General features: G+C 33.0%; 3 protein-coding genes across 3 annotated transcripts; all 3 read right to left on the bottom strand.

The window, feature by feature from the left end:
• Positions 1–202: 202 nt before the first annotated feature.
• LOC105125380 (peroxisome biogenesis factor 10-like) lies at positions 203–2,670 on the bottom strand. The gene is made up of 5 exons (XM_011025792.1): positions 2,290–2,670; positions 1,488–1,650; positions 1,288–1,354; positions 722–956; positions 203–607 (listed from the first exon to the last, which is right to left on the bottom strand). Exons 1-5 carry the CDS (start codon positions 2,376–2,378, stop codon positions 397–399), a joined length of 765 nt encoding a protein of 254 aa, XP_011024094.1. The 5' UTR covers positions 2,379–2,670; the 3' UTR covers positions 203–396.
• A 5,674-nt stretch (positions 2,671–8,344) lies between these two features.
• AZG2 (Xanthine/uracil permease family protein) lies at positions 8,345–10,256 on the bottom strand. Its single transcript, XM_011025791.1, has one exon. It carries the CDS (start codon positions 10,005–10,007, stop codon positions 8,397–8,399), a length of 1,611 nt encoding a protein of 536 aa, XP_011024093.1. The 5' UTR covers positions 10,008–10,256; the 3' UTR covers positions 8,345–8,396.
• A 7,580-nt stretch (positions 10,257–17,836) lies between these two features.
• LOC105125378 (Galactose oxidase/kelch repeat superfamily protein) lies at positions 17,837–27,051 on the bottom strand. The gene is made up of 20 exons (XM_011025790.1): positions 26,785–27,051; positions 26,553–26,639; positions 26,399–26,467; positions 26,172–26,304; positions 26,021–26,067; positions 25,834–25,920; positions 25,289–25,350; positions 24,136–24,178; positions 23,911–23,991; positions 23,022–23,138; positions 22,813–22,918; positions 22,064–22,127; positions 21,649–21,691; positions 20,402–20,671; positions 20,159–20,320; positions 19,844–19,984; positions 19,104–19,256; positions 18,941–19,027; positions 18,234–18,302; positions 17,837–18,120 (listed from the first exon to the last, which is right to left on the bottom strand). Exons 1-20 carry the CDS (start codon positions 26,914–26,916, stop codon positions 18,022–18,024), a joined length of 2,052 nt encoding a protein of 683 aa, XP_011024092.1. The 5' UTR covers positions 26,917–27,051; the 3' UTR covers positions 17,837–18,021.
• Between the last annotated feature and the right edge of the window lie 725 nt (positions 27,052–27,776).

Raw genomic sequence — 27,776 nt, 5'->3', positions numbered from 1 at the left:
AAAGTCAACTCATGATCGTGATACTGTAAGAAATCTCCCTATTCTTCAGCATATCAATCCCAAAAATCAGTCCAAAAATCAAAGTCAACTCATGATCGTGATACTGTAAGAAATCTCCCAAGAAATAAGCTCCTCAGAAAAATGGAGGCAGATTTCACAGTTCAAAATATCCCCATGTTCCTTTCGCTTTCCTGCCACATACTCAACAAGAAAAAAATTGTGCTGGAAAAATTCCAGATTCGATAGAATAACTGGGCTTTCTTCCATTGAGCGTGTTCATTATTCTGAACAATCAATCTGTTAATTTTCAATGCGGAAACCTCACCATAATTTATTTCCATGTGATGGCATGATATTTTTTCTCTAAATTTGACGTCATTCTTCTTGTCTATCATATTAGACTAGGTACTCATAATACATCAGGAACAGATCATCCGGGATATCCTTCGGCAAGTTCTTTATATAAAGATAGAACCTAAATATATCTTCCTTTGACACGGTGTTAATGTCAACAACATCAATACTGCAAGTGAGAACCCACAAGTCTTCTGAATTCACTCTCTTCAGACTTCCTCGGCAAAATGGGCAAGATGCTGACCTTGTGTTCCTACAAGGAATGGGCGTAAAATGTCAAACCTACGCACCTTTTCCACTATTACTTGTAAATGATGGAAAATATTGGAATTTAAGAGATAAAAGTGAAGCTTTAAAAATCACGTACCAGTCACGGTAGCAGTTGATGCACATTGCATGGCAGCAGCTTGGCACAACCATTTTAGTGCAAGGTTCCAAGCAGATCCCACATTCATCTTCCCTCAGCAGTTCCACATCTGAAAGCTTCCTCCTATCTTCCAGTCTATTCTTCACGATCATTTCCAAACAGTGACCTTCTTCCCGACTCATATCTGGTTCCATTGTATCACCATGAAGACGCTGAAGTGATGGTAATATAACAGCTGCAATTTGAGCAAGCCAGGACTTGAAATTGTTAAACTAAGCACAAGAACCAAAATATTCAGCCAACATAGGATACCATATCCTATTCAGGATTTGGCAAGCAATCTTGGAAGCACAGTTCATTACTTAAAAACATACAATGGTGTTCAAGAATGGATGCTGATACAGTTGTTAACTTCCTTAATCATTATAGGCAAAAAAACAGAAATACGCTGAATGTTGTGTAAAGCAATATCTGCAAGAAACTCCATCTTTACCATGTCTGTGCATGTTATTGACAGTCATTATATAGATACGAAAACTATCGAGGATTTTTTTTCTTTTACACACCATAGAATTGCCGGATGGTTGCTTTCCGTCTGCATGAAGAAATCTTCTGCTTCCTGTCTGAACATACCTAAAAATGGAATTAATTACTTAGCACACCAAATTTTAAGAACTGTGGTTTGATTCTTCAAAAGAAAACAAAAGATTTAAACCATCTAATTTGAAAGAGTAAAGCATAACAAGCAGGAAAACAGCCAACCAACCTTGTATACAACAACGTCAAAAAGGTTCAAATAAGTTGAAAGTAGACATGTACATGAGCAATCCATCCATTGGAGTAAAAACAGAAAAATGGGTGTCAAGTGGTTATAAACCAGTTTCATTTGAAGACAGGAACCACATTTGGCTCTTGGAATAGAAGCTGCCCTGCAAATATCAACCCTCAAGTAAATTCACACGCGAATGAACCTCAAAGAAGTAGTATTATAGAATTAGCAGTTCAGAATTCATTATGCCCGACAATGCTACAAAATCCATAAAAAATATAGCAACTAAACTAAACTGTTAGCATAAACAAGGCTAACTCTGCAAGCTGCACCCACAACACAGCAGAAACTCCGGATTTTCTAAAATGAACGCTTGCCCTTCAAAATGCAAAATACATAAAAACAGAGGAAATTGCACCTTTCTGGTATGCAAGCTGGATAAACTTCAAGCACAAACCAGAACTAAGAATGGACTATGAACAAGCCATAATTGCCCAAATGAGTATTTAGTCAAAAGAAAACCTTAAAATGAATGACTTGCTTATGTGATGATGAAAATCAAAATGAAAACTAAGCCATGAGAACTAGAGATTAAATTGTTGATTATAAACCAAGGGACTTCCACAAAATCCACATTAGTCATGCAATTTTTCTGGTTCTCCTTCAACAACAAAAGGATAGAGTTATAACACAGAGACCAAATTTCGAAACTTTTCACAAAACTTCAACAGCAGCAAAATATAAACAGCAAAGAAAAACAAGAACCCAAAAAAACTAGAAACACAGAGAGAAGACTCACAGCACATTAGCGTGCTGGATATCTGCCTTAAGAACCTTAAGGGTGTCTTGGTAAGATGACATAGCAGGAAGCTCATGATAATCCATCATCTCTCTTACTTGCTTATGGTCTAAATTTACTTAAATAAACTTTTCTAAATTAGGGAAAAAAAAATATTACAAGAAAGAAATGATCAAGGAAAGGAAAATGCAGTTTTTCTTGCTTGTTGAACAAAAATCAAAGAAACAAGAGGAAAAATTCTTGAAGTCTAAGGTCTAGAAGAAGGGTTGAGAAGGAAAGCGTATGAGGCAACTTGGTCATGAAAATTACCACATTGCGCCTACTTAACATGAGAGATTTTTGAAATTGTTTTCAAGATTTTCAGTTGATTATTTTATTTTGATGAACAGTTAAGATTAATGGTTTGACTTTAGTTCTTGGAGTTAGATTGTCTTTTGGGGGTGCAGGCGGACAACTATAAGCAGGTGATTACTTCCTCCAATCAAGAACCATCTTTTTTGGTCAAAGGATTTGGGATAAAAAATTATGTATCTGATCTTAATTAATTCTTCAGGATCATTGAGCTGGATGGAGCTTAAGCATTTTTGCCAATTTTAAGTTTTAACCCTCGACGGGCTGTGCCATTGCCAAGGCTAATAGCCTGTGTACAGGGATATTTTTATTTTGCTTCTTGGAGGGGAAATATGGATTAGTACTAGTCAAAATTGTTGAACAGAAGAGAAAGAAACAAAAGTCAATCTTCAAATGCACCCAAAAACAGAGGGAGGGGGGCGAAGACTTTTTGACTTGTAAACGGATTAACAAAACAAAACAACCTTATTTATTAAGGCAGGACTGCAGTCATGGCGTGTTTGGAATAACGATAACAATTGTTTTTATTTAAAAATATATTAAAATAATATATATATATATATAATTATTTTTAATATATAAAAATAATAGTTTTAAGCAAAATAAAATTTAGTTTTTGTGAAACTTGTGAAACTTTGTTTGGATTGGCCTTAACGTTATAGAACTCGACTTTTCCAAGGTAAAGCAAAAAAAGAGTATTTCCTCGTCTCATAAATATATAATACGTGAAAACATTAATTAATCCATTAATTAACATGTATTTTTTTATTAACTTATTAATTAATATTTTTTTAAAACTATATTTGTTTTTCATAAAGTGGTTTTTAGGAAATCACTTTTTAAATTTTTTTATATTTGTTTGTTATTAGAAAAATCGGTCAACGAAAAATATTTTTTAATCAAAAAAATTTAACTTAGTTTCTATAAAAATGTTTTTCTAAAAAATTTAGGAGAAAAATACATTCCGGAAATTATAAAAAATTTAGAAATATCATATTATTTGTTGATTATATCAAGTTTGGTCCTCAAATTTTTGATTTATATATATATATATATATATTGTTTTGAATATTTATTATTCAATTTCATCTCTTAAAATTTAATTTTTATATTAATTTTGATCTTTATTTTTATAATTGTTATTTGCTTTTTCCTTATCATTTTTTTATTGAAATTTTTTATCTATCAAATTTGATCCTCATTTTTTTGATTGTTACGTATTTTATTTAAAATAATTTATGAAATGTTAATATTATTATTTTAATTTCTTCATCTTTTATTTTTTAGATTTGATCTTTATTATTTTAATTATTATTTATTTTATTTGAGATAATTTATAAAATTATTTTTTTTTTCAATTTCATTCTCATTTAACCTTTTAATTTGTAAGATTTGTTCCTCGTTATTTTAATAAATTTAAGAAAATAAAATATTAGTAAGTTATTTTCCAACTTATTTTTCATAACATAATCAAATATTGGAAAGTGTTTTTCAACTTATTTTCCCTTATACTACCAAATATTAGAAAATAATTAACTTTTCTAAAATTTATTTTTTTAGAATTTACTTAAAAAAATTATTTTCCAGCAAATAAATAGGACCTAAATTTAAATAGTAAATATTCATTAAACATTAAAGAATATAATAGGAAATCCAATCCTTATAAAATATCGATTTTCAAATGGCCTGAAAATTAGCAGAAGTTTCATTTTTATATCTTTATGCTCCAAGACAAGATTTATCTATTTGATCATAAATGTTTAAGAAAAGAAAATTTACTAGCTTCTGAAAACTGGTTGGAAAGTTGGGCCTCCTTTGCCAGCAGCAAGCAAATGAGCTATCGGCTCTTTAGGCCTGTAGACTGCTACCATCCATCATCAGACTGACAGAGTCATTGAAAACTAGAAGATCCATCTTCTAATTAGACATTGACTGGAAACCCACTTCTAGTTCTGATCCCCTTCTTCCTCGATGCTTCTGTACTGGATGGCCATTAGGCTAAACTAAATGGTTCATTTTGTCTGTTACAACTCATGGGTACTGAGTAATAAATATACCAAATAATTCTCCTACTAGGATGTGAATAGGATGGCAGGAGGCAGCAGAGCACGTAAAGGGAAGTCCATATCCATGATAAGAGTGCATGTGAAAGGCTAGATTATTCTGTGAGGGAAATCAGAAGGAAGGGGCTGAAAATAACACTCGAAATTTCACCACTGAAGATGGTCCATGCCTCATAGAAGATAAGGTTTCAACGAGCCAGAATAGTGTCAAGTATCTCTAGCTTTCCTGGTGTATAGGTTGAAGAATGATGTGGGAAAAGCCAAGATGGGCACAAAAAGTACTTCAACTAACAAAGACGGGAATAGAACAGAGAAGTTTGTTTCTAAAGCAGAATGCATTGAAGAATCAAAGGACATGATCAATGGAGATTTAGTGAAGAAAGAGAAAGAATATTGAGGAACCGTAGTTGACTTGTCTAACTTGGAATTGTCAAAAAATAACCTGGGAAATCAAGGAAGCAACAACATTTCAGCTGCTAACAAGAAGTGTTCTCATCATGCCTGCTAGACAATTATATAAATGCCTCACCTAAGAGCTTAAGCTTTACCTCCCTTAAATCCCAAAAAGAAGATGACTTCGGTAATAAAGAGTCACTATATGAAAGGTTACAAAGTCCTGTTTTGAAAAGAACAGGGGGAATAATTATTTTGATAAGAGGATCAAGTTGGTAGCTGTTTCTGATAAAAATTATGGTGAGAACCACTTCATTGGGCTTATGTTCTGCTTGGTTAATTCCTTTTCATTCTATTTTGCCAGTTTATGGCCATAAAGTAACTACGTGTGGCATCCTGGAAAAAAGAAAGGAAAAAGAAAACCAATCTCATGTAAATGTCTTTACAAAACAAGTACAAGAACAGATATGCAAGGCACTTTTTTAACTTTTGCTCGAGTGTATGATGGCCAGTGATGAAATGCAGGGGAGAAGCGAAAGGTAATCAAAATAAAGCAACGTGAGAGTCCATATTCGCCAACAGGAGGCCGTGATGAAGCTTACGAAGTGCTGAAACTTGAAAATCCTGATGTAGATACTCATCCTTGAACAACTGCTGCCAACAGTGAACTTTATCTTGTATGTTATTCATTAGCCTCACGAGTTTGGGTATTGTCTCCTTCATCACTGCTATTTCTTTCTCCAAATCTGATTTTGCTCCGTAAATTTATTCTCTCAGTATTATGATTACATCATATGTTTTGCCTTCTGTAATTTTTCTGAACCCTGCTACCCTGCCTGAGTTGCCCACATTGTTTTGTAAATTTTTTCTTGGTATTTAGATTCTTGTTGGATTTCAGTTTCTACATGCATCAAATTGATGTAAAGGGTGTCTGATGACATAGGTTGGATCAATCTAACATTTTCGTCTTCTGAAAGGCAAAGGTGCTCATATTCCTTCGACATCTGTGCAGGAGTTGCCATCATCTCCTATTGGCACAAGAAGGAAAGGAAGATCGTTGTTCTCAGGTATCCTGATATGAGAGACTGGCCAGTACTCTGCCAAGAAACATCTGGATCAAAAACTTTGATGTGTGGATTGGAAGCTTTCAGCAAGGTCAACAACATTCAGCCAGGAGATGAATGTATCTTTGGAGTTGAGGATGTAGAAGAGGCTATATTTGTTTGGAAATTAAATGGGAATAATTAGAAAAATTAAATGCAATCTAGATTTTTTCATTATTAAATCTGCAATTAAAAGCAATAATTAAAATAATTAAAAATAAAAATAAATATGAGAAATAGTAAAGGTCTAGAAGAAACATGTGAATGTGATTTATCACACATTAATGTTATTTTTATAGATAAACGCTTTCTCTGCATAATTTTTTTTTTTAAATATAAATCGTTATTCTTCTAAAATTTAATAATCCATTAGAATTCTTGAATGCAACAAAAATTCTCCAAACATTTTAATCATTTTTTTACTCTTTTTAGTTAATAAAATATAAAAAATAAAGTATAGTAAATCTTGAGAGAAATATATATAATGAAGATTTTTAAATATGTGTAGAGATATAAGATAGGCTAAGTAAAATGGAAAAATATTTGTTTATTTTTTTTTTAAATTTTATGGTGAGATTGACATGCTTTCCATCCTAAGCACATGCCACACACGATTGCCAATTATATTTTAAACAAATAAATATAGTAAATTAATTTAATTATAGATATTAGTCCAATAACCGATTAAATATTAATTATATTAACATTAACCGTTTAAATCTTATACAATATTGTTAAAATTTTATACTAAAATCAAAATCTAACCTTACATAAATCATATCATATAATAAATTGATTTGATCATAGACCTTAGATAACTAAAATAATTAATTATTAATTATATTAAATTTAACCATTTAAATCTTATACAATACCTTAAAATTCTAAACAATTAAATTAATAAAACTTATTAAAAAGAATGAATATCATGAATTATAATTTTAAATCAAGATTCTAACAATATTTATTTATTGCATGTTTGGAATCAAATTACATTTGGAATTATAATTAAATTTAATTACACTGTTTGGAATATATTTGAAATATATGTAGAATTAAATGGAATTAACAAACTTAACTATTTTGCTTTTAATTCAATTTTTTTTGGTTAAAAATACATTTCTCTTTGTTAATGTGAAAATGCAATCCATAAATTATTTTATAATAAATCAGATGCATCGTATAATAAAAACAAGAAAGACAACAAACAACATTACACAAAAAACATTAGAAAAAAATGATGATTATTAACCACAATATCATATTATTTTTTTAATAATAAAGATATTCTCATACCAATAATTTTCACACAATAAAACTATTTCATGTACTCTTAAATAAGCTATTCACCATTAAAATTAAATATATATTTATAAAAATTGTTATATTTCAATACCACTCAAGAAACACACATTTGTAAATCCACAGTGGTAGTAGACTAACGATGTACTCTCCTTAAACACCAATTAAGAAACTGTCTTTCATTTCCATGGTTTCTCTTCTCTCTTTCTTTGTTTTTTACACCATCTTCGCTATCACAGAGACAAACCGGGGAATACCCAACAAAACAATAATGTAATGAAATAATATGATGAAGGCAATTTTCTTGATAAAAAAAACCCAAAGCTTTTGTTGAAGAAAAGAAATAGACAGTAAAAAGTTGTAGGGTTTTTGAGAGAGAAGAAAAAAAAAATATTTTTGCCCATTGTAATTGAATTTAATTCTAAGAGTTACAAATAATATCTCAGGGCTTGCATTGTTCGTAGCTAATATGTATAACATTCTCGAAGTTTGTTGTTCGATGTTGGTGCCATTTTAGAATTTACAGAACTTAAATGCCCATAATTTATTTATTTATTTTGTTATGAACTGATTTTCCATGTTCCGAGACACTATAGACTTGTATCACGTTCAGCAGAGTACTTGATGTTAGGACTAGGAGGCAGGAGCCATGTTCCTCTCTCTTTCTTTGGTTTGATTATCATGATTTGTTTGTTCTTCCTTTGAGGCATGATATGTATTACAGAAGATTTTTTTTTAAAAAAAAGGTTTTTTTGTCTTTAAACTATGCTTGTCTACATGCCAAAAAAATTATGCTTGGTTAACACTGTTGAAACTGAAAATCATCGTCAATGTGTCGAGAAGTGGAGGAAACATACACACGTTAAGAAAACTGGACAGATACATTGCTATAACCTTAAATAACCTCAATTGCAAGATCTGCACCAGCTGTGGCAGACACTTGATTTCGCTCTTTCACTACCATTCCCCTCATCTTGATCAACCACGCCATCAACCTCACAATATAATCATACAAGCTAAGAGCAATGTACATTCCGATGCCACCAACAATCCCATTTGCTATAGAGTAAGTCAGTGGCATCAGAAGCATGGTAATAAAAGCAGGCACTGCTTCCTTGATGTTCTCCCAGTCGATATCCTTCACCACCTTCATCATCATGACTCCGACCATCACCAGTGATGGTCCGATAGCCCAAGGAGGTACGCTAGTTAACAGAGGAGTAAAAAACAGTGATACAAGAAAACACAAGCCAACAGTCACGGCAGTCAGTCCTGTTCTACCCCCTTCCCTGATCCCGGCAGATGACTCGACATATGTTGCAGTTGTTGTGACTCCCAGTGTAGATCCCACAATTGTAGACCCTGCATCTACAAGGAATGCCATGTACTGCCCTTCAAAACTTCCCTTTTCGTTCACAAACCCTCCAATTTCAGCCATTGTGTACAAAATGCCAGTGGTGCCTAGCATGTCTACATAGAATAAGGTTAGAAAAGCCAACCAGGCACCACTTGTGTTGAAACTAGTGAAACTTATAGCCCCAGCTGTGGATTGGATTTTGTGAAAATCCACCACTTTCTTGAAGTACTTGTAATTGTTGTCACCAAGTAGGGTTTGTGGAAAGTATGTCACAGCAGTTCCTCTAATCCATGATGTTAATGTGACAAAAAGAATGCCATAAATCATGCTGCCTTTGATTTCCTTCATTAACCCATAACATGTGATTAATAACCCAACTGAGCCAAGCCAAAATGTTGGGCTCCGCATTTTGCCGGAAATGCATTCCCCAGTCACCGGATTTGTGCTCGAACATGCTGTCACCGTCACCAACGTGGACTGATCAGGCCCGACAAGGCCCACGCCTTGATGGATTTGCAAGCCGACGAAAGCTATGAAAAGCCCTATACCAGCTGCGCAGGAGAGCCGGATCGGTTTTGGTACGATCCTAGCGAACTTTTCTCTAAGCCCAAGAGCAGAAACTATGAAGAAGGCACAACCCTCAACCAGGACAATTGCCATAGCAGTCTTGTATGAAATAGGCCCCGAACCGTGAAACCCTACCATATTATAAGCCACAAAAGCATTAGGACCCATACCCGGGGCCAAGCCGAAAGGCAAATTTGCTAAAATTCCCATGGCAAATGACCCTATCATGGCTGATAAAACAGTAGCTGCAATAAGGTCATTCTTGGTTTTATCAAGACAGCTTTGATACCCTTCATTGGGTTTAAGCATGCAGTCTGGACCAGCCGTTTGGTTCACCGGAGCAGAGCAGTCAGCAACGGAGCAGGTACCACCGGAGTCGGCTAGAATGGTTGCGTTAACAGTGATGATATAAGCCATGGTGAGGAAAGTGGCGGTGCCAGCACGTAGTTCTTTAGTGAAAGTGCTCTTTCTTGCATCTAGCTTGAAGTATTTGCCAACCTTTGTCTTTGAGACTGCATCATTCAGACCTTTCTCCATGTTTTTCCATGAACTTGACAGTCGTGGACATAGCCCCTCTCCCATTTTTTTCTCTTCCTCTCTCTAGCGCTCTAGCTCGTGATGTATATGACGAGTACTATATATATGCGATGTAGGGATGATGTATGCTGGTAGTGTGTGGGTGATGGGGTTATATGGAGAAATCAAGGAATCCTTGTAAGATATCAGAGGACTGATCAGTACTGTGGGTGATGAAAGGGATGATGATTTGCCTGATTTAGGGGATATGAGTTACAAGAAAGAAGTAATAGTTTTAGCCTTTAGGTCTCGCCTAAAGAAATTGTGTAGTTTGGATTAATAATCTTAAAATTATATATATATATATATATATATATGTTTGGGATATGCATGGGGACTACTTTGTCTTGCCATATTATATATTAGGGATTTGGTTGTAGGAGAACCATATATAGAAATCACAAGCAATATGCAAGCAAGATTCCTTTTTTGACTGATTAATTTTCCTTTTTCTCCCTTAAATATTACATAGCAAAATACTAGTCAATGTTTAGGAATGCATGTAAAAAATGTTTTTCAAAAATTTATTTTTATAAATTTATTTTTTTATGTTAGATTGTTTTGATGTGCTGATTTAAAAAATTTTAAAATTTATTTTGATATATTTCAATATAAAAATACTTTAAAAAATAATCACAACCATACTTTTAAATATAATTAAATCCTTTAAATATGCATTTCTCAAATATTAAATATCTAGCTATATTTGTCAATTAATAATGTCAAATTATACCTATTAAAAGGTAACCTATAGATAAGATAGGTAGATGGATAAGTACTACTATATATATATATATATATATGGTTTTTTTTGGAAATAAATATTTTTTAAAAATTTTATGTTTTGAATTTATTTTGAATTTTTTTATTTAGAATAATTAATGTTTCCAGGGAATAATTTTTCATTTTTCATTTTTCTTTTCAATATTAATAGTTTTTTTTTATATAAAGGATTGTAATAGCTTTTTAGCAATTAATATTTTAATAAATAAAAATTAAATATTTTAGGTATTTCTTCATAGTTATAATATTCTTAGTCCTTCAAAATTTTAACATCTAACAAACTCTTTTATCATTTGCTCCTTTTATCTCGGTTAATATCAAAGTTTAATGATTTTGATGGGTTTTTTTATGTATTATTAAATCATCATATTTAGAGATTGCAGATGCCATGTATTAGAGTTGAATGAATTCTAATTATTTATTGCTATTGAAAATCTTAATGGTAAAATCTAAGATAAAATAAAATAAAATAAAATTTGAATTTATTAGGAGGCGGTCTATGCATAAAAAAACATTGCATTAGATATTTTCATGGTGAAGAAAGATTTCTAACCAAGAAGTATCTATTTCATGAATAATTTGAACTCAAAGAAAAGTTCATTCTAGTCTAGGAAGATTGATACAATAGTTTTTTTCTCAGGCTTTTTTAATTTACCTATTTGAATATTTTTATTATTCTTTATAGAGTTAGTTTTTTTCTGTATAAAAAATTGTAATTAGTATTTGGCACGTATGTAAAACTTGGAAAAACAAAAATTAAATATTTGAATATTGTATCTGGATGGATTGATGAGATAAGTCCGAGCATTTGGTATGCGTGCAAGCCAGGACTCCACTGCTGCACGCATTGAAGCTTTAATAAGAGACGTTCTTAAGATAATCAAATTATTTTCGGTATCCAATGTCTTAAGACAAAATTTAATGAATTAGACCCACTAGATTCGACAACCATGCACTATATAGAATTCTGGGAAATTATTATTTCTGTAGTCCCAACTTCGAAATCTTTGGAAGATCTATTATACTTTTACAGTCATGACTGATCATAGAGATCGGTCTTCCTTAGTTTTTTTTTTAAGCAAAAAAAGACCAAATTCCACCAAAATGGTATCTGGAAACGCTTAGCATCCATGCGTGGTGCTCGTTACTGTGTATTTGGTAATAATATAATTGAGTTTAAAAATACTAAATTGATACCTTTTGTACTTCCAATCGTATTTTACTACAAACACCAAATGAGTCTTTAATCCATTTATAACAATAAGCGTGGGTCCTAAAATATTAATATGTTTTTCTAAAAATTTTATCTTTGATAGCTACCAGATAGTTGTCTTGTTCTCCCACATGATCAAGCAAAATCTTCTTCTAAAATAAATAAAAAATATTCTTGAAGTGTTATCAAGCAATAATTATTGACTCAAAATGTAATATATATTTAACAAAATAGATTGAGGATTATATGAGTTAATATACACTTAAAAAGATATTAGTAATTACAAAAATTAAATTATGATGTTGAGAAAGAGATGCATATAAAAATATCTGATTATATGGGAGGTTCTTTAATTTTGTTAACTTAATTGTATAGAATTAATATTTTTTATAAGAAAGAAAAATAATTTTTGTGTGTGTATAGGCTTCTACAACGGCAAAAAATAAATTTAACTTAATAGATTAAGTTATTAGGTGAAGTTTCAAGATATAATTTATATTATTTTCTAATATATATTTTCAAGTTAAACTTGAAATTTGTATTTGTTTATATTATTTTGTTTTTAATTTTTATTAAATAAATAAAAATAATAAGATTTAAACTTGTAATCGTTTAATTATCAATACTTTTATACCATGTTTAAAAATCAATTTAATTTAATAACAGTATTATATAAAATCTCAAAATATAATTTATATCATTAAAAAAAGAAAAATTGTTCCATAAACCACAAGATACCGTGGTCACCCGCTGATTAATCTCAAGCCTTTCTTAACTATAAAAGAAAAGGAAAGAATAATTCAATTGCAATGTGCTTGCTCTGCTCGTGTCCCTTTCGCAACCCTAGCTACCATATAGAAATATGCACGCATGCACATCTTTTGATTTGATCAAAAACTTTGGTTCATCTTGTTACTCGCAAGATTCCACCTTAGCAAATTAAATCTTAAGAAATTAGCGAGCTAGGGCCTTAAATCTTATTAATTTATACTAGAAGAAGAAGTTGATTAATTAATTTAGCCATGGTGGTCGGCCTTCTTATCAGAATGTTGTAGTGTGACAGGCTCGCCGTCATGAGGGCATTTTCCTTAAAGAAGATTACACTTTAGGTTTAAAAAATCCGTATGCTCCTGCTTTCAACTGTGAATCTGGATCACTGTACTTGCATTATAATATATTCAGATCAGTAACCTTTAAACCCTAGGGGGGGTGTAGAATTTTATTTTTTTTCTTCGGAGTTCCAAGCGTGAAGATAATGCAAATTCTTTAATGGAACTTCAGGGGCTGCAGTGGGTTCTTCTTTTTAGAGAGAAGCCGGTACTAAAAGTAAGTATATTCAAAGAGGAAATTACAAAAAAAAAACAAAAGGAAACTGCATGTTGGTGTTAAATTTTGTCATTACTTAGAGAGTTAAAAAGACGAACTAAGCATTTGCAGCAGCAGTTATACCATTGTTTTGTTATTTTTTGTTTTTTATACTCTGAATTAATTTTTTCAAGTTTTTATACTAAAAGATAATATTTTTTTTATCATACCAACACTCTCGACACAAGTAAAATAGGAAAGGGGATGAACGTGGCATTGCCAGCACCGGTAGGCTAAAGTGGTAGAAGAGAGGCTCTTCTTTTCAAGGGTTTTCTCCACCATCATTTCACCCACTTTTGCTGTATCTGGGATTGTGGTGGTGCACATGCTATAGCTAATAGCCTCCCATATTTTCCAGTCAAAGGAGCGACGTGGAATTGCTAGGAAGCCCTGTGGGTTGATGCCGGTTTTGTGCCCGAGTAGACTATGTAAATATTCACCTCTAGGCGCACAGAAGTTAATGCTAAGAAATGAGTCCCGTTCCATCGCAGCCTCGTTCGAGCTGCACGCATTCCTCATAATTAAGTCATTGTTGGCCGTTTCTGAGTTAAAAAAGAGAGGCCTTGGTGTCAGGAAGGAGCAGGGAGGTTGCAGTTTTCGTTTGATTCAAGTGGTAATTAATATATCATGATTAAAGATTTGGAGTAGATTCTATGATGCATCACATGATTGGATTCTAGCCTAGGAGAATACCTAAGCTCCATAATTCGCGTAATTCTAGACTGACGCAAATTTAATCAATTCATTAGGTGAGTGTCCTTGACTGATAAAGACAAACCATTCAAGTTTCCTCATGGTTTCCAAGCTTTGCCGGTGTTCCGCTACATGACAAGGCAGAATCCGATCTACAACAACACTGGAATTGCTGTGAAGTGGCCAGCTCAGAGCATCAAGATAGGTTTGAGTTTCGCAAACTCCTCCCCCAAGAACACTGGAGAAAAAATGGCAGCTTCTTTCAAGTTGATTTTTTGTAGATGCAAGAGAATAATCTAAAAGAAACCAGATACAGATGGCGGTAAAAATCATAACTGAAATTTGAGCTCTCAAAAAATATATAATTATCCAATATAATAAAAGGCATGATTGCAATGGAATGAGATTAATTTTTCCATGAAATATATTTGATATTAAAAATTAATTAAAAATAAAATAGTCAATTCAGATTTTATTAGAGCATAACAAAGCTATCAGGTCCCAAGTATTAGGGCATGAAATGGCCGTCAGACACCTAGTTCTAATGGCAACCATAACTGTTAAATCCTAGACCTCTATGTTAAGTAAAATAACTAAACTCAAGGCTCTGGGATCTAATATCCGGATCTAGAGCTCTTGGGTCAAGTATCAGGATCCAAGGCTCTTAGGTTTGGTGTCCCATGAGTCTTGAAATATTTTTATTTTTATTATTAATATAATAATTAATAAATTTTAAAAAATATTATTAATATTAAAAAAAATCATGAATTTGATTTTAAAGGTAAAATTAAAAATTATTATTATCATTATTAATAAATTTTTTAAAAACATATAATTACTATGGAAGAAAAACTGTAAATTTAATTTAAATTGATTAAAAACTATAAGAACTTGGGTTTGATAAGTTTAATATTATTATTATTCTCATTATCATTAATAACTTTTAAAAAATATATTATTACTATCAAATAAAATTATATAAATTTTATTTGGAAAGATTAAAAATTATAAAAACCTGGATAAGATAAGTTTAATAATATTATTATTATATACATTACTATTATTACTATAATAAAATATTGATTTGATTTGAAAAGTAAAATCAATTATAATAGTTATTGTTATTTTTTTTATTATTAAGTTGGATCTGACATCCCTTTCCAGACCAAAGTAACTTGGGACTGGAAAGGAGCACCATACTTAAGTTATTTAGATTTTACAACCTTGCCATATCCAAGACTCTTGGATTCTAAATCAAGACTTTAAGGTATGATATTGTAGCTAGAGACTCAAAGCTCTTGGACTCAGCACTTAGCCAAACCCAAAGCTTTTGAGCCTAACATTGTAGCCAGGCTCAAAGCAGATAATAATAAAAATCATAACTGAAATTTGATCTATCCTAAAATATAGAATTATACAATATATTAAAAGGATTAAGTGTTCCTCTTATTATTTATTTAAACATGGATTATTATGAATTGAAACAATATAATAACAAAGTTATTCTTACTAACAAAATTTGCTAAACATGCAATAAGGGGTAGAACTGTCTTTTTATAAGATACATTTAATATTAAAAAAGTAATTAGAAATAAAATAATCAATTCAAATTTTATTAAAGCATAGTAAAGTTGTTAGGCCCCAGGCATGAGGACATGACATGATTGTCAAACACCTAACTCCGTGGATAAGTATGACTGTCATACCTTAAGTAGATACTTAACAAAAAAATAAAAATAAAATTGTCAATTTAGATTTTACTAGGGCACATCAATATTGTCAAATCTCAAGTGTTGGGATATAATATGACTGTCAGACACCTAGCCTTGAGGGTAAACATGATTGTCAGACCTTAGACGCCTAGATCAGGTAGAGCAATCAGATTCAAGACTATGGGATCCGATATCCGGACCTAGAGCTCTTGGGTCGAGCATTCAGACCAAAGGCTCTTGGACCCGGTGTCCCAAGAGCCTTGAAATATTATCGGACCTAGAGCTCTTGGGTCGAGCATTCAAACCAAAGGCTCCTGGATCCGGTGTCCCAAGAGCCTTGAATTATTATTATTATTATTATAAATTATATTATTAATATAATAATTAAAAAATTGTAAAAAAATATTATTAATATTGAAAAACAACCATGAATTTGATTTTGAGGGATTAAAAACTATAAGAATTTGGGAATGATAAGTTTAATATTATTATATACATTAATATTATTACTATAAAAAAAAATATTGATTTGATTTAAAAAGTAAAATCAATTATAGTAGTTTTTGTTGTTATTTTTATTATTAACTTGGATCTGGCATCCTTTTCTAGACCCAAGTAACTTGAGGCTGGAAAAGAAGCACTAGACCCAAGTCATTTGGGTCGTGCAGCCCTGCCAGGTCCAAGACTCTTGGATTCCAGCCCAAGGCTTTAGGATCCAATATTGTAGCTAGACTCAAAGATTTTGGGCTCAACATTTATCCAGACCTGAAGCTCTTGAACCTGGCTGCAAATGGCAATAAAAATCATAATTGAAATTTAATCTCTCCTAAACTGTAAAATTATATAATATATTAAAAGAATTGAGTGTTTCTCTTATTGTTTATATAAACACATATTATTATAGACTGAAACAGTATAATAATAGAGCTATCTTTACAAACAAAATTTCCTAAACATGCATTAAAGGATGAAATTGTCTTTTTCATAGGATACATTTAATATTGAAAAAATGATTAGAGATAAAATAACCAATTGAGATTTTATTAAGGCATAGCAAGGTTGTCAAGCCTTAAATGTTAGGGCATGGAATGATTGTCAAACACCTGGCCCCATGAGCAAGCATGATTGTCATACCCTAAGTGTTTTGGTTAGGTAGAGTAGCCGGACCCAAAGTTCTGGGATTCGACATCCGAACCTAGGGCTCTTAGATTGAGAGTCCGAATCTAAGGCTTTTAGGTCTAGTGTACTAAAAGCCTTAGAACTATTATTATTTTTAATATAAATAATAATATTAAAAATATTATTATTTGTATTATAAATATTATAATTTTTATTATTAATATAATAATTAATAATTTTTTAAAAAATATTATTAATATTAAAAAAAAATCACAAATTTATATGAATGATAAAATTAAAAATTATTATTATTATTATCATTATTAATAAATTTTTTAAAAATATATTATTACTATTAAAAAATTATAAATTTAATTTAAAGGAATTAAAAATTATAAGAATTTGAGTATGATGAGTTTAATATTATTATTATTATTATTAAAAAAATTTAAAAAATTATTATCATTAAATAAAAACAATAAATTTTATTTTAAAAAATTAAAAACTATAAAAACTTATATCATAGAAGTTTAATATTATTATAAATATTATTATATTTATTAATATTATTAAATTAACATTAATTTAATTTAAAAGATAAAATAAATTATTATTATTATTATTATTAAATTCAACATCCCTTTTTAAATCCAAGTAATTTGAGGCCGGAAAGGAACGTCCAACCTAAATAACTTGGGTCTTATAGCCCTACTTAAATCATGTAGTCCTGTCAAGTCCAGGATTTTTAAATCCCGGTTCGAGATTCTTGAATCTTGCATTGTAGTTAAATCCAAAAATCTTGCATCTAACGTTCAACCAAAGTTAATATTAAATTTAGCTTTATAAACAGATCAAACACTATTGTATCTTAACTTTATTTGATATTTTTTATGGAAAAGAAAATTTATCCGCAACATAGCGCGGTTACCTAATAGGAAACTCACTAAGCATCATACAACAGATCTTGCATGCAAATGATTGAGAAATTCAACCTATCACTGCGGTTTGTTTGAATTCGAGCACAAGCGCGGTGCAAGAACGAATGAAGAATGCATTCTTAAGCACAATTTAATCACTGTGACAGCATTTTACAAAAAAAATTATAGCTGACATTCATCTACTGGGAAGCTGCATATTATTTATTTTTCTTCTTGCCTCTCTTTCTTGAACTAGTTTCAGCCTCTTCAGCTTCTTCAGCTTCTTCAGCTTTCTGCTCCGCCTCTAATATAGCCAACTGAGCGCACACAAAAGAAAAATACAACATCATGTAGGCCGTAAGTGTGAATGGATCTATATCTTTTGGCAGACTCCGATGTAAACCCTGGGATATAAAGGTGGAAGGATTACCTCATCAAGAATTGGTTTAAGTTCCCTGTATCGTGCATCAGCAAGATCAAAACCATCCTTGCGAAGCTCCTGCAACGCAAATTTCCACAAACTTAAGAACCTCCAGTTGTCACATATGTGCATGCAAGCGTGTACGAGCATGGAAGAGTCTAAAGAAGCATGGTTCATGGTTTGCAGGAGAGGGATCCTCTTCTAATTTTGGTAGCAGGACTCGATCACTATTTGCCTATTTCCATCTTTGTTTTTCATTTCAATGAAACCATTTTCCCTCCAGCCACTTCATTCGAGATCTTAACAAATTCCATTCTTTAAAAGAAAAGGCCAGGTATTTGTTATGAGAAGACATGGAACCAGAGGCATACCTACGTGCTTACACTCCATGGTTCTCAGGAACTAGAAATAAATAAAAACTAATCGGCATCTGCTTGAACAAGTGGATCAAAGTGTCTAATATGCCTCCCTGTTTCAATCCTAACCGACCAAAGACAACATAATATATTCTATCTATATTATTTACAAGTGAACAAGAGTATGGTTTGGTCACTGAAACTTGGTACTTGTCTTTAAAGAACCAAGCAAGCCAACTATGCATTATCAAATCACAGAACAAGTCATTGATGGGTAGAAGAACCAGCAAATCCAACATCAACAGATCAAACAAAAATCCACCTAAACTGGCTAGAAATTTATAAGATAAGGGAACAGACCTTTCCAGTGTGTTGGGTATGTTCATGTGCTGCCATTTGCCAGTAAAGGTTTGTACGTTTATAGAAATCCTTCAAAGATTCTCCAGGCTTCAAAACACAAATGACAGTTGTTAAACAAAGAAAAGAAGCGGCCAAAAAAGAAAAAAAGAAAACAGCCAAGTACTGTTGGTGTTCTTTGTGCATCTGAAAGACCAAGATTGGCTCTGATCTGCTCTATCCTGGCCCGTTTCTCCTTCCTCCGTAGATTTTTCTTTTCACCTTTAATTATAGCAACAGCATCTCCCACTTGAAGTGATCCGGAACCATTATTTCTAGCCTAAATTGTCAAAAAAGTGAGGTAGAGTTGCACGAGTGGGCAACAACAAAAAATTAAATTCAAAAGGATATTTTCATAGCAGATATCTTCAGCTCTCTTCTTCACTTGCACAACACACACACATGCATATGCACATATTTACATGTTATTGCATGAATGTCTCAAACAAAGGCAAGCACCAGCATCCACACAAGCATGATACGTAGAACCAAATTTTTTAATGAAAACAAATTAGATTGCAATAGATTTTGTATCTCTTTAGATATAGCTTACAGCATACAGGGGAAAAAAAGGGGGAAGAGATCAACTTAAATTCGAAGATGAAGTATAATTTTAGGATAGTTTACTGTTTATGTCAAATGTCAAATTCATCATTAAATCAGCGTCTTCAAATTTAAGTTGGATGGAAGCAAGAAAGGAACACAGGAGAGGCAATAGGAGTGTAGAGACAAAATAGGGCAAAAAATTGCACAGGTTGAACAAAGTTAGAATTCAATCCTCCTGTCATTCACAAAACAAGGTGAAGAAGAATGGAAGGAAGAGCCGTTGCTCATTTGATTTTGCTGCATGAGAAAGCTAAGAAGTACCTCTAAATCATTATCATCGTCATCATCCTCGCCATCATCAGTCTCATCATTGCTATCGCACCCACCCTCGCCATCACTTGCATCTTCATCTTCGTCATCATCTTCATCCTCTGATGCTTCAACCCATTCTGATTCAGATGCCTGTAAAAAGAAACAATAGCTTAGTAGAGCCAAATTCAACCAAGGTGAGGTGCTCACTACAAGGATCAATAACTAATCCAGCATGCAAATGGCATGAAACCCTGAATTCCAGAAAGCAAAAGGATATCATCTGAAGTCTGAACAAATTGAACTAGGGGAAGAAATTTCACAAACCGGTATAATGCACTTCCACTCATCAAGTTTGCTGAGATTGAGAGAATACAAATCATCGAGTGTAATTTCCTGGTCTCTAATCTCCATCATGCCACCATATATATACAACATATCTCTCCCCACAACCATACAAGAATTTATACGTCCACATGGCTTCACTGTCTGAAAGTTCAAACTAGATTAATAAATCAACAATTGGACATGAATAGGTGCATAATTGGACCAACTCTATCCATGACAAACCTCTGATAAGACAGAATTTTGCAGAACTTGTTTAGCTTCAGATGTTTCAGGTTTCCCATCTAATTTGGCAGCCGACAAATTGCCATCAATTACGTTAATTTTTCTTGTCAAATTGTGAGATATTTCATCAATGCTGCTTTCTATATTTTCTGCTTCTTCATAGTACTCTAGGTTCTCATCTGGATCATTTGGGGTAGGCTCCTGCCCTATATCATTTGAATATTTCTTATTATTGAAACTAGTAGTCCTTTGTTCGGAACTCTTTTTTAACTGCAAAGAACCAATGCAAAGCAGATTACAACAGAAGTCGTCTAAAATTAACAAATTATAAGTTAGTAATTCACAGTTAACATAAAAACATGATTATAATAAGCAGAAATAAGGAGGATCACTTCAGCAAATAGGAAGTAGCAAAAATTGAATAGATGCATGGATTTTTGCAGTGTGATATTAGCTGACAAGTATTCTGGATTAGAGTTGAAGGATAGGGAACAACCAATACTTGAAGAGTTTGAACATTTTGGCGGTTAAGGATATACTTGTGGCGAATCAGAGTATTGTGAATTAGTTGGTGAGTACAATGCCCAGAGCAATAGTTGTGATATTAGCTGACAAATATTGTGGAAATTAGAGTTGAAGGACAGGGAACAACCAATACTTGAAGAGTTCAAAAATTTTGGCAGTTGAGGATATAATTGTTGCAAATCAGAGTATTGTGACTTGGTGAGTACAATGCCCAGAGCAATAGTGACTGCTAGCTAAGTGTATTATTGATGTTGTGGATGGCTTGAGAGTTCGGGGGGCTGTAAGAAAAGTATAGCGAGCAAGAGACTGCAATGAGCCAAAAGCCCATCAAAGAGAAGCAAGGGATTATTCGTAGCGGAAAGGATTTAGCCATCAATAAGGAAAGATTGGTGGTTGTCCAACAATTAAGTGACAAGTGGCATTGGTTTGTGATTGCAGAGAAAAGGACAAGTGTCAAGATTTGAGCATCCTATGTAAATGTCAATAAAGGGATATTTATTCACTAAGCCTGATCCAAGCCACCAAACAAATTCCCTCTAAGATATCACATAAAGCTTTCATTAATTTCACGATCCTACTGCGAATCCTTGATTAATCTTATTCATTTATGACAACAAAAATAATATCACCAACAGTTATTTGAGAACAAGCATGAACATAATGATTTTTATATGCAGTTATGTTGTCAAAAGCATCGTTTGCAGTTATGAGTGTGACCGTACCCTATCTTTTGTAGACTTCTCCTTCCGCAGCTCCAATGGATACCTATATGCAAATGCAGCATCTGATTATAAGAAACTACACTGCACTACATGATGTATTTTTTTCCATATGCCACACAAGCTAATTTTGTTTCCTAATTTTATTTCAGAATAATCAAATATACATATATACAGAGTAGGGAGGACAGTCTCATGGCAAGAGGTGGGGGGATGGATCTTGCAACCCACCACGTTATTATGATATTATGCTGTGAGCACATAATTTGTTATTCTGATTAAGCCTGTGCATTGTGGTGACTGAGTTCTTAGCAAATAGGCAAGATATATCCTGCAAAAAATTTCAAGTGCATATGTCCAAAAGGGCATTGCAAACAACTAATACAGCCAATTGAAAATAACTTAAGATGGAGAGTACCAGCGACGGTTGTCTAATTGGAAGCCATAAAGTTCATTCAAGAATAAGCTCATCATTACATCACCTGCAATGATAAAAATAAAAAAATAAAATTACAAGAAAACAATGACTAACACGGGAAAAGTAAAAGTATGATGAGGGGCTAGCGAGTATAGATTAAAATCTAAATGTTTTAAAACAGGATAACTGCAGATGCTGAACAAGCAGATTTCATTCATTTCATTGTAAGTGGTTGTTTCAATTAAGCAAGAAATATCGAATGACATTTACTTAAACAGCATATCAGTAGCTTGTATCTAGGTGGACTGCTAGATGGCCCCATGCCTCTCTTCAAGCATAAATAGGTGGGGAGGTCATCAGCCAACTTAGTTTAACTCAGCTTCACAAAAGGAAATGAGAATGGCAAAGAAAGAACATTCCAGAAAAAGGTGTCAATCAATGACAGAAAAGATAGTATTTGTTTTCCGGGATACATGCATTTTTGCTGCCCGAAAACTTTCACAACATGTTTGGAGGTTTGACTGTCTAAGACAAAATCATGGAAAAACATAAAAGTTTGGATTTAGTGTTCCTCAAATTGTAGACAAACGTTGCACGGATGATTCAAAGATGGTGAAGAATTTCAGAAAAATAAACAACGGAAAGTCAAGGAAGAAGGGAGACCAAACTGAGCTTGATAAAAAGGTAGAAGGAGTGTCAATTCAAATAGTAGCTTACTTACAAGCACATGCACAAAGAAAGAAATTTACCTTCCATTTCCATATCCACTACACCTCCGAATAACATTGCACGCTTTTTATGAACACACATGGAAAATCCAGCACGAGGACCAGGAGGCATCCCACTTTTCTTTACCTATCACCAGGGGAAAAAAAAAGTATAAAAGGACAACAATATACGTTCACCATAAAGGGAAACTTTGATCTATTGGAGAAAAGGAAAAGGAAAAAAAAGCAACCTTGTTCCATTCCCAGGTCCTAGGATCAAGGGACCACATATCTGAATGAACAATTCCTTTCTCTGAGATGCTCTTATCAGATGAAACTTCTTTGGAATAACCACCATATAAAAAAACCTGCAATGAAAAGGTATTCAGCAAAATGTATTCAGCTCTACCCCTCAGCCTTGTAACTGGGAAAGTAACAATAGCCCCAAATTCATACAAGGACAAATATCAAGGAAAAAGCATCCAATATAACACAATGTGCATGATGTGTTAATAGAAAATCCATGATACAACATAACAAGGATATATGAAATCAAGCAGTCAATAGATTCTTGTTTTCAAGGCTATCAGTCTTCAGTGCTAGCAAAACACATTATAAGTATCAACAGATCAACAACCAATTAACAATAGTTAAACAAAGAAACTATATGAGAAATTTTTAATCATTTTCAGCAATTATAGATTTGGAAGGGGGTGGATGGGAAAAAATCTATACTAAAAGAACCTGGCATTGATCTTTATGAGGTAGCAAACATCCTTAATTTACTTTCTTTGGACTTACATGCATTAATTGTCTTTATTCTGCAATTTAAATCTTTCTTTCTGCATATTTTCTCAACATTAGTTTCAGAATTATGCACTGTACTTCATTTTTTTCTCAAATGCCAGTAGGTGCTACTCAATGCAACCAACTATTTCATCTTTATCCCATCACATTCACACAAATCATATTTTCTTCCAAATTTCTTCATTTATATAATAAATCAAGAAACTTTTTCAATATTTTCATTTTATGTAAAGCTCAAGACATTTCACATTATGCTTGTCTTCTAAGATAAATATCACCTTGAAAGCAAATTAAATATGATGAAAAGCATGTCCCAGTAGCATTTGGAATTACCTCATCTTGATAAACAAAAAACTGGAAACCACTCCGTGCACTTGGCCACATGGCTCCAAGCTTTGGTTTTATTTCTTGCCACTACAATGCACCAATGCACATTACTTTTAGCATAAAAACGAAAGAATATAGACAAAAAAATCAAAAGCATGATATGAACAATTTTTTTTAATTATGTTTTAGATACAATTGGTGTCCAGCAAATGAGGAGCCAAATATATTCACCTTGAATTGATCCAAGTCAAAGATGTGTAGATCATTATAATACCTGCAGATATGGAAAGAAAAGCTCCATCAACCATCAAATTATGGATAAATCGACAGATTTGAAGATATTGTTATTACATTTCAGATGGAAAAATAAACCCAACCAAGAACATGAAACTGAACAGTATTCAATTTCATATTAAAACATCATCGATAGCACACACTGCAAACAACAATCAGAACCACCATAATTTTATTATATATAAAAAAAAAGACTGCGAATAGCCTGGGGATCTTGATCTGGCCACTTTCTGTCAAAATCTTGAGTTCAAGTGAAACATGCACGATCCTCTACAGTTGGAATTATGAAATTTTAGTAGGGAAAAAAGATGGGCACTTAACAGTGTGGCCAATAAGATAGATGATAGTAACAGGACTTTAAATGGGAGTCGCCTATCATAATGAGATCTATAAGTTACAAACAATCATGTTATCTTGTGAATTGTTTATGATTAGAGCATGTGCCATATCAAATTATGATAGATACATATAGAATCCGGTACAGTGAGTTGTTATATAGAATACTTCATTCTCATAAATGAAGAATCTGCAATACATGGCTTAATTGTAAATGGTATCAACAAGATGCCCCTTCAACTAAAGAAGATTTCTAGATAACTTCTGTTGAAACTTTTTCAATGACCATTGAAACTCCAAACACACCAACCTATTTCTCTTCAACCCAACTTAAGCAGCATGTAGAACAAAAGCCACTTTTCTAACTTAATTCAGCTATCACGTGCTTGATTCTTTATAGATTCTGCAGTTACATTGACCCTGTCTGCGTGCATCCTTTAAAATAATCGCAATGGAGGCTAGCAGCATGACGGCAGATCATGCAATATAAGTTGCTAAAAGTTTATGAAGCTATTTCGCTTATTTCCCTTGCAAGGTAACCATGCAAAATAATCATAAATAGACTAAACAATAAACAAGTTACAAGCACTTAAAGGAACAGAAATATGTCAAAAGAAACCAGGCCTCTGCAGAGAATTCCTCACAATGATGTGCAGAAGAGTGTATTAATTCAAGCAGACAGATAGCACAGATAGCATGAGCTAATAATTAAATGCCAAGAAAATTGTTCAATGAAGCAAAGACATATCACAACCTCACTTCTCTGAGAGTGTCATAGAAGCCACCAAAAAGAATAATTTTGTGCTTGTATAAAACCTGCAGCAGAACCCCAAAGTGGGAAAACACCCATGAGATGCAGACTATACTGAGATTTGTTTATTAAGATAATCCGGTAGCAACAAGATGAATAGTGAGATAGTTCTTAAAAGAAGAGAGGGCTTTTGTATCAGCACAGTGACGACCATATTTAGCACCTGATGTCATTTCAAGAGCTCTAGCTATCATAGATAATGCATGATCCAAAATCAAAACCTCATTAATATGTTCGATCAGCATTGATCTAGATACAAATAACATTACATTAATAAGAGACAAGGTAAATGTATGATAAGAAATTAAACAAAACTCAATTTCATACCCAGTTTCTGGCCAAGTCAAAATCCAAGTAGTGTCATACATCCTTGATAATAATGAAAATGAAAAGGAAAAAAAGAAGAGCTAACCTACAAATAAAAGTTAAAGATGATGCCCCTACTACTGAAATAAGTAGTGCGCGAATTTAAGTAGAGCTGAACCAACCATTCGATGACCTGAACGTGGACTTGGAGAGCCTTTGAAATTTAGCTGTTCCCATTGATTTGTTTTCAAGTCCAACATCCAGAAGTCCTACAGCAATAAACATAACCAAAAACAGAATTCTAGGTAAGCTATTAAAAAAAAAGATTTGCCAATATATATAATGGAAAACAGATGACCAAAGCTTCACCTTGTAGTGATGAAAGCGCTCCTGGTTCGGGGAAGTGAATTCACCACCTAACAACAAATAAATTCAGCTAAACATGCATAATGAACATAAAGCAATCAAGCTTAAATATTTTCATATAAATAAAATCAAGCTTTCAGACTTCATCACTTACCAAATATGTAAAGATAATTCTTCCAAGCAACCGCCTGGTGAGCACTCCGTGGAGGCGGACTATTAGGGCTCGATACCAACTTCCATTCTTGCTTCTCCACGTCATAACGATAAAGATCACCATACACAAATGTCTACATCAATCCACAATCACATCATGTTATCCTTACCGAAATTTTTTATAAAAAAAAGAAAAAGAAAAAAAACAGTTATGTTAAAAGATCTAACCTTGCTACCATTGTAGAATTCACCTCCATAAAGTATCAATTCCGTGTCTTTCAAGGGATTAATGTTTAACTACGCACACCAATCAATAAACACAAAATATAAACATTTCAACATTGAAAGGCAAGATTTGATTGCTGAAGAAAAGAGTCACTACCGTGCAATTGGATCGAGGAGACGGTGCTGCTACATTCTCCTCCACGTGGACTTCCTTCTTCTTAGCTTCTTCTTTTTGTATACTTAACTGTCAAAACACCAAAGAGATCATCTCTTCTAATAATAATTGAAGCTTGAGCTATAAATAAAATCATCAATATTTTTTTAGCGAAATAAGATAAATTTGATGATGATGGTTATTAAAATAAAATAATTGAAGGAGAATGAATTACCAAAATGGCGTCGATGTCATCTTCAGGAGAGAGTTTTTTGGTTTCTCTGCGAGCTTTTTTTTCTTCGGCTTTTGCTGTTTTTTTCTCTGTTTTCTCCTTACCTTTGCCTGCTTTCTTCGTTTTCTTTCCCATTCTTTTCTTATTAAATCTTCGCTCCTCTTTTCTGTAGCCTTGAAGGCGTTGCTTCGGTGGCTGCTGTGGCTGCTGCGGCTGCTTCTTTTCGGTGCTCACTGATGTTATTGTGCTGAAGCAGGCATGGGTTATAAACTGTTGAGAGAGAGGAGATTATTTGTTTCAACTTTTAAATCAATTATAACGGTGTCGTTTTACATGGAACATACAAAACAAGTGAGAGACATCACAAGAAAGGAGACCTGCCCAACGACTTGTCGTTTACTTCGTGGCTGCCAAAATGCATTGCAGGCTGCATAATGCGAGGCAGCTTTCGTGGTTTTTGGACGACTTGTCTTAATGGATTTGCGACTTGTCATTTGAAACTCGGGAGCAGAATGAATGAACTAGGGAACATGTCGGTACAAATTCAATGTCAAATGGTCCTCCCCGACCTTTTTTCTCCGGCAAACCCCCTTTCTTCTCCGGCGAAGGAAGACCATAAATCAATTGGACATATCAGAAGTTATGGGTTTACATATGAGCACTCTGAAAGAACACACCAGTCGTCATTCTGCCACGTCATACAAACAATAAACGACACCCAGTCTATTTTGCCAAACGTCTCTGCATGAATGAATTTTTAATTTTCCTTGAAAACAACATTGAATAGTGGATGAGCAGCATCTGTTCTTTAGTGCAAGAGATGAACACGTGTGAAGAGAGAAAAAATAAAAAGTAACATACACAAATGACCCAACAGTAGCAATAAATTACAGGGCATATAGAAGGAATAGCCTAACAAAGGAGGAAAAAGAACCCTCAACAATACACAATATTTACTATAGATGCCCCAGACACATAGGAACAAAAAAAGAGCT

Source organism: Populus euphratica, unplaced genomic scaffold (genome assembly GCF_000495115.2).
Source record: "Populus euphratica unplaced genomic scaffold, PopEup_1.0 scaffold22.1, whole genome shotgun sequence".
NCBI classification, from domain to species: Eukaryota; Viridiplantae; Streptophyta; class Magnoliopsida; order Malpighiales; family Salicaceae; genus Populus; species Populus euphratica.
Note: the sequence above shows the minus strand (reverse complement) of the source record. Positions and strands in the feature narration are given on the sequence as shown.

Coding starts and splice junctions, on each gene's coding strand:
- LOC105125380 (XM_011025792.1), bottom strand. CDS start 2,378: ATGATGGATTATCATGAGCTTCCTGCTATGTCATCTTACCAAGACACC. Junction 1,355..1,487: donor TTGACGTTGTTGTATACAAG/GTTGGTTGGCTG, acceptor TTCCATTTTTAG/GTATGTTCAGACAGGAAGCA. Junction 608..721: donor ATCAACTGCTACCGTGACTG/GTACGTGATTTT, acceptor CATTCCTTGTAG/GAACACAAGGTCAGCATCTT.
- LOC105125378 (XM_011025790.1), bottom strand. CDS start 26,916: ATGGGAAAGAAAACGAAGAAAGCAGGCAAAGGTAAGGAGAAAACAGAG. Junction 26,068..26,171: donor GAATTATCTTTACATATTTG/GTAAGTGATGAA, acceptor ATTTGTTGTTAG/GTGGTGAATTCACTTCCCCG. Junction 19,028..19,103: donor ATGCACAAAGAACACCAACA/GTACTTGGCTGT, acceptor TGTGTTTTGAAG/CCTGGAGAATCTTTGAAGGA.
- AZG2 (XM_011025791.1), bottom strand. CDS start 10,007: ATGGGAGAGGGGCTATGTCCACGACTGTCAAGTTCATGGAAAAACATG.